The 7,500-nt window shown below is 45.7% G+C and overlaps 1 protein-coding gene across 2 annotated transcripts in view; it reads right to left on the bottom strand.

Annotated features, from left to right (window-relative positions):
• The window catches only part of brf1a (BRF1 RNA polymerase III transcription initiation factor subunit a), a 35,378-nt gene that overhangs the window by 6,630 nt on the left and 21,248 nt on the right, over positions 1 to 7,500 (bottom strand). For both annotated transcript variants that reach the window (XM_047812091.1, XM_047812090.1), the window contains exons 13-16: positions 1,451 to 1,512; positions 998 to 1,079; positions 706 to 761; positions 299 to 570 (exon numbers count right to left, since the gene is read on the bottom strand). In XM_047812091.1, the coding sequence (XP_047668047.1) occupies positions 299 to 570; positions 706 to 761; positions 998 to 1,079; positions 1,451 to 1,512 (472 nt within the window). The remainder of the gene's footprint in view (positions 1 to 298; positions 571 to 705; positions 762 to 997; positions 1,080 to 1,450; positions 1,513 to 7,500) is intronic.

Genomic DNA, 7,500 nt, shown 5'->3' with positions numbered 1-7,500 from the left:
GCTCAACCCACAACCTTAGGATCACAAGTCAGACTCTCTAACCATTAGGCCACGACTTCCCCCAAGGGTGCTTTAGACCCTATGTAGTGCCACACAGAACACTGTTGCAGACTAAGCCACAGTATATACGGATTTAAGAGCTTCTACATCACGAACGCTTACTTAAAGCTATAAAGGATCAGGGCATGTAGCATGTAGCAGGACCACGTGTGTGTGTGTGTGTGTGTGTGTGTGTGTGTGTGTGTGTGTGTGAAACATAAGGTCAGGAACATGGACATCACAGACGGCGTACTGGCACCTCTTGTTGAAGTTGCTGGCTGGTATAGCCAGGCTGGTGGAGAACGGCTTGGGTCTTTGTGGGCGTGTTGACGGCGTCCTCCGTTGGGTGGAGGAGCGGCCCGGAGACTCCTTCGGCTCGGGCGAAGCGCTCTTAACGCTCGAGCGGTTCAGGTCCTTCAAGACGTCATAGTTAATCTTAGTGGAGATTCGCTTCTGCTCAAGCATCTTCTCGATGGCCTCGTCGGCCGTGCTGGCGTTGATCGGTGCTCGCTTCTGAGATTTTTTCCTTGGCTGTGAAAGTGGAAAAGTCACACACACACACACACACACACACACACACACATACACACACACACACACACACACATAAGTGCTTGCAATAAAGAAGTCATTAAGAAGAAAACAATAAACAAACAAACACTTTACCTTTTTCTCCTTGTAGATACCCAACTCTTTCTCTTTCGCTATTTTCTCCTCCTTTTCTACACACACACACACACACACACACACACACACACACACACACACACACACACACACACACACACACACACACACACGGCTCTACAACTCTTAAACTGTAGTAAACTTAGAGAATCGGGTTTAAAATAACTCGATCCAATATGACAACCCTGAAAAGCTGGGTTTTCATTTTTGGATTATACAAAATAAAAGTAATTTATAGTTTGTTTTGTTTGTTTGTTTGTTTGTTTGTTACCTTTCTGCTCTTTGAGGTAATCTGCGTTCTCCAGCATCCAGAGCTCAGTTTTAACCTTCACCTCCTTCTCATTGAGAATGTACTAAGGATGAGAAACAAGGCAGAGATTGTACACTGATGTGCTGACCACAAACTCACACACACACACACACACACACACACACAGAAAGACAGCGATCAAAAGCGAGGCAGATGCCTCATCAGGCTTCACCTTTCACTCACACCTGTGAAAATGAGCGTCTCTGATGGAAATGTCACTCCGTGTGTGCACTAATGCGTCTAATCACTGATACACACTACAATCAATCGCTAATCGCAGCTGGGGAGCTTTTGTGCAGGAGGTTTTTATAGATCACACACACACTCTTTTTTTTTTTTTTAAATTCTACCTTTGGAAAAAAAGAGGCTGAAATAGAGTTTTCCTTTTAGCCTGACTGAGGAGTTGACACTCACAAACTCGAGCTCGTCGTCGTCGATCCCACTCAGGTCCAGCTCGCCGCCGTCCGACGTCTGCTCTGTACATCAACACACACACATATTAACGCTTTAAACTGTTCCTGAACTCAAAAGACATGCGTGAAAGACTCGACAGGGTCAGATCGTGTGGTTTGACTAAAAAATAAAAATATATATAAAAGGTAATAAAAAATTTGAAGCATGCGTGACATTTGTTACAGAAATCACAAATTGCACTAGCTGTAGCTAGGCGCTCCTGTGAAACCATGGCAACGAACAGCGAGTAGAATCTGCTCACATCCGGTGTTTAGTGATCTGGGTTGTGTTATGCAGAGCACGTGTGTGTGTGTGTGTGTGTGTGTGTGTTCACTGATAAAATAGTCACTCATACTGTATGCATAAACTCCTGTGTGTATGTGTGTGTTGGTGTGTGTGTGTGTGTGTGTGTGTTGATTATATGCAGGCTACCCATGCACACAATTTCCTGCCGAGGTCACTAGAATTGAGTGTAACCTGTGTGTGTGTGTGTGTGTGTGTGTGTGTGTGTGTGCCTGCCCGAGGGCTCCCACTACCTCCCCTTGCTTTTCTCCCCTCTTTCCTTCCTCACTTCCTCCCCTCCCTCCATCCCTCATTCCTCTTCCTCTAACCCCTCTCCATAAAAAGCCCAAGGCATTCTGGCAGCGTTTCACAAGACGTCCATGATGTACAGAACTTCCCCATACACACTTCCTGCACTCCTCATCTCTCTCTCCGTCTCTTCTCCGTGTTAGTGATGTAGAGAAGAGAGAAGCCTGAGAGACACAAAGGAACTCTGCTCTGTTCCTCGGTCTCTGCTCCCAAAGTCTGTGTTAACTTTGTAAACAGTCTGCAGTGGAGCTGGAAAAGTTGTTGAAAGTAACTTGACAGAATGTTAAAAATGGTTCATTTTATTTATTTATTATATTAACAGATTATTTTCTGCATTTGATAAGCAATTTCCTAAGTCCCTGTGTCTCAGAGAAGGGGGTGTGGCCTCAGTGCCTGTGTCTCAGGGAAGGGGTGTGGCCTCAGTGCCTGTGACCCAGAGAAGCGGGTGTGGCCTCAGTGTCTGTGACCCAGAGAAGGGGGTGTGGCCTCAGTGCCTGTGACCCAGAGAAGCGGGTGTGGCCTCAGTGTCTGTGACCCAGAGAAGGGGGTGTGGCCTCAGTGCCTGTGACCCAGAGAAGGGGGTGTGGCCTGAAAAGGTGTGAATTTAGTCCCTGTGACTCAGTGAAGGGGGTGTGGCCTCAGAGCCAGTGACTCAGGGAAGGGGTGTGGCCTCAGTGCCTGTGACCAAGAGAAGAGGTGTGGCCTCAGTGAAGAGGAGTTGCCTCAGTGTCTGTGATTCAGAGAAGGGGGTGTGGCCTCAGTGCCTGTGACTCATAGAAGGGGGTGTGGCCTCAGTGTTCGTGACTCAGGGAAGGGGATTGGCCTATGTCTGTGACTCAGTGAAGGGGGTGTGGCCTCAGACCCAGTGACTCAGGGAAGGGGTGTGGCCTCAGTGTCTGCGATTCAAAGAAGGGGTGTGGCCTTAGTCCCTGTGACTCAGTAAAGGATGAGTGGCCTCAGCACTATGGCCTTGTGCCTTTAAGGAAGTGTCTGCGGTGTCTGTTACTGCCAATAAAGGAGGCGTGGCTTCAGTACACACCAGAGTCAATGAAGCAGAGAAGAAGAGACACACAGACCTTATGGCTGTAATGCTTTCCAAATAAAAACTCCACTGTATGCTTCTGTGATTGTGTGTGTGTGTGTGTGTGTGTGCTGTGTGTGCGCTCTGTGATGTGTGTGTGTGCATGTGTGCTCTGTGATGTGTGTTTGTGTGCATGTATGTGTGTGTGCACGGTCTGTAATGTGTGTGTGTGTGTGTGTGCACGCTCTGTAATGTGTGTGTGTGCACGCTCTGTAATGTGTGTGTGTGCACGCTCTGTAATGTGTGTGTGTGCTCTGTGATGTGTGTGTGTGCTCTGTGATGTGTGTGTGTGCTCTGTGATGTGCGTGTGTGTGTGTGTGTGCGCTCTGTGATGTGTGTGTGTGCTCTGTGATGTGTGTGTGTGCTCTGTGATGCGTGTGTGTGTGCTCTGAGATGTGTGTGTGTGTGTGTGTGTGTTTGATGTCTGAACTCTGATGTGGTCAGAGATATTCAAACTGTACAGATTAGTTACTGCACTTACACATAAGAGTTGAAATGAAACAGAGAAACCACAACTGAAGGAACAAACCCCAGGTGCTGAGAGAGAGAGAGAGAGAGAGAGAGAGAGAGAGAGAGAGAGAGAGAGATGAACACTGTAATCATGGCCCACCTGGCCTGACTTCAGAATGAACAAAGGAGAGAGAAAAGAAAGAAGAGAAGAAAGAGCTCAAGTAATACATGCAACAAATTAGAGAGGACAAGAGGAGACAGCACACACCTGTCAGGCCTGGTTCTCATTCTGACAAGAGTAAAACTCTCTCTCTCTCTCTCTCTCTCTCTCTCTCTCTCTCTCTCTCCCCCCCTATCACTCTCTCCCCCCTCCCCTACCCCCCTCCCTCTCATTACCATTCCACTGTTACATGATTGCACTTTACAATTCATTGTCTAATGTGTGTTGGTGCTTAAGCCCAACTTTATCCAATGAACCTAAACCTGTTTACAAATGTATTATTACTTTTTTATTTACAGTAAACAGATTATTGTCTACACAGATTATTATCTACACAGATTATTATCTACACAGATTATTATCTACACTTAAAGCAAGACAATTACCTTTCATTCAGGAGAAGCAGAAACAGAACTGTTTTGTAAGAGTTTTGTGCTTTTCTTTTCACAAAGATAAGATATTAGTAAACACTTAATAAACATATAATTACCATAAAACATGATAGTAAAGCATCTCCTCCTGCACCACAGTACAAACAGCAGGTGATAAATAATGAGGTGGTTTAATTTTCACTTATTTTAGTGCAAAATGTATTTATTTACTTTATTTACTGCGTTTATTTCCCATAAGTGGGCGATTTCCACAATAATGTAGAGCTGCAAAACCAAAAGAAAGAATCTGCAAAAATTTGATCCAGACAATGTGTTGACCTTAACACGGGGTTTAAAATAAACACACACACACACGCACACACACACACGCACACACACGCACACGCACACACACACGCGCACACACACACGCACACACACACGCACACACACACGCACACACACACACACACACACGCACACACACACACAGACCAAGAGCGACTCTTTCACATATAAAATAAGCAGAGGTGCCGATTAACAGCCGACTCCATCTGACCCCTGCAACCTCCTGTGGGAAACCCCACACACCCACACACACACCCACACACACACCCACACCTGCCCTCTTCATTGCCCCAAGCAACGAAAGAACAAGCAAGAGAAAAGCAAGTCCAGGGGGACGAATAGGCAAGTGTTTCCACAATATGCTGCACATCTACAGTGCTTAGTCAGGAGGGGGAAGAAGAGCATCTTGCTGTAACACACACACACACACACACACACACATATAAAGACTGTACCACTTACACAAGGCACAGAGACAAAGTTTGATTTAATCAACGGGTTGATTAATTTAATAGTAATACACACACACACACACACACACACACACACACACACACACACACACACACACACACACACACACACTCCTGAGTTCAGGGTTCAATTCATCCCAGCATGACCACACCCTGCTTTGTCTCTTGTACCCTTTAAAGTCAAACAGCTGCTCAGTTGGAATGCAGAAAGCCTGGAGACTCCTTTGTGTTTGGTGTGTGTGTGTGTGTGTGTGTGTGTGTGCGCACATGCATGAAATTCTAGCAGTGTTGTGTAATATGATGTAATTCCTTCAGAAGGCGGACAGCTCAAACAATGAACAGGAGCAGCAGTGTGTGTGTGTGTGTGTGTGTGTGTGTGTGTGTGTGTGTGGACAGATGGTCACACTTTCCTGTTTGCTCTCACATCACTCTTTGATCAGCAACAAGATGCTCTATTCTTTATTCTTTATCCCTGTCATTCTCTTTCCCTCACTTATCCTTCTTTTTCATTCTGCTTTTCTCATTCTTTTCTTCTATATTACATTTACTGGCTTTTACATTATGGTTCCCTCTTTTTTATGCTCTCTCTCTCTCTCTCTCTCTCTCTCTCTCTCTCTCTCTGACATTTTCTCTCACTCCTACTTTCTTTTTCACTGGGTTTCTTGGCCCATTTCTTTCTTTTCACTCTGACTCCCAGTGACATTGTTTCTTTTCTTTCTTCCTTCCCTTCCATTCCTCTCTCTCACTCTCTCCTCTCTTACCATCACCCCCCCACCCACACACAATCCCACCAGACCCACCACCCGATTAAATTGGCTTCTGATCTAAAATATTTTTGAGTTAGCCATTTGGGTGTGTGTAGCAGGGGGGCTAGCACAGTGTGTGTGTGTGTGTGTGTGTGTGTGTGTGTGTGTGTGTGTGTGTGTGTGCGCGTGTGTGTGTGAGTGACATGACCCCCTTATGCTCCAAATAAATCTCTATCCAGCTGTCAGAGGGACAGTAGGACAAACAGAGGGATGGAAAGAAGGAGGAACAGTCACAAACAGGTAGAGGGAGAAACAATTAGAGAAAGAGAGAGAGAGAGAGAGAGAGAGAGAGAGAGAGAGAGAGAGAGAGAGAGAGAGATAGGGGGAGGGAGAGAGATAGGGGGTGGGACAGTGGATGACATTCATTGTGGGTATTGATTGTCAGTCAGAGTTGTGAGCAGATGTTTGTGCTTCATGTTTAAAAGGCCAGATGGGTAGTTACCCTGTGTGTGTGTGTGTGTGTGTGTGTGTGTGTGTGTGTGTGTGTGTGTGTGTGTGTGTGACTGACATGCAGTCTGTCACACTGATTACTACAAAAATCCTAAAATCCTCTCTTTTCTGTTAAGACTAATATTTATTACTGAAAACATTTAGTCCATTTAATACGCAGCGTCTGTTCTGTCACTGAAAGGCGATTAGACCGGATTAGACCGGATTAGACTTGATTAGACTTGATTAGATCAAAATTGTTCAGCTCTAGCTGTTAGCCCCAAGCTAACAGGTCGTGTTAACTCATCTCCTCAACCTGTAGTTCCAACTTGTAAAGTCAGGAAAGTTTCCTCACCCGGAGTTTAGAGCGCATCGTCACACGATGAGAAACACGGCAGCTGGCAAAACATCACTATATAAACACATCTAAAAGCCTCTGTGTGTGTGTGTGTGTGTGTGTGTGTGTGTGTGTGTGTGTGTGTGTGTGTGTGTGTGTGTGTGTGAACAAAAAAATGAAAGTGACCCAAAAAATATCCCTGAAGGTCACACCCTCGTGACACTTTATCCAATCTCAGTCCAAACACACACACACACACACACACACACACACACACACACACACCCCTAACTAAGTCCATAGAGATAGCTTAGCTTTTAAAAATAACGTATCTCGAGAGACAGTCGGCTTTAGGACCAGACAAAAATACTGACTAAGCGTTCTGAAAAGAAATCACACACACACACACACACACATACAAACACACACACACACACACAGGACATACAGTGACGATGCCTTCTGCTCTCCTCCCTTCTATAAATTCCTTCTCTCCATTTAAAGGCTGAAAGCTTCAATAATCTATTTCCGTCTTTGCCCCAGACGCACGCCCGCGTTCACAGCAGCCTAAAGAACACGTCTCTGTCATCATTCTCTGTCTCGCACGTGGGCGTGTTCCTTCTACGGGGAACGAAACGCACATCACAATATTTACACCACACGATGTTGTGGACGCTTCAGGAAACCCCCGAGTGTCGGTGTGTGTTCGGTCAGACTGCACTGAGGCAGCATCTGTAAGAGTTAAAGTCTGTCTGGGTCCTAAATACTGGACCATGGCGTCCTTCACAGCCTGAACGACCCCATAACGTTCAGCTCCTTCATGCTGGGCCACAAATGGCTCAAATGGATTCTGATGATAAATATGCATCAAAATGCGGTTATATTTTTAATCTCTGCAGCTTTTA

Source organism: Tachysurus fulvidraco, chromosome 4, assembly GCF_022655615.1.
Source record: "Tachysurus fulvidraco isolate hzauxx_2018 chromosome 4, HZAU_PFXX_2.0, whole genome shotgun sequence".
Classification (NCBI taxonomy): domain Eukaryota; kingdom Metazoa; phylum Chordata; class Actinopteri; order Siluriformes; family Bagridae; genus Tachysurus; species Tachysurus fulvidraco.
Note: the sequence above shows the minus strand (reverse complement) of the source record. Positions and strands in the feature narration are given on the sequence as shown.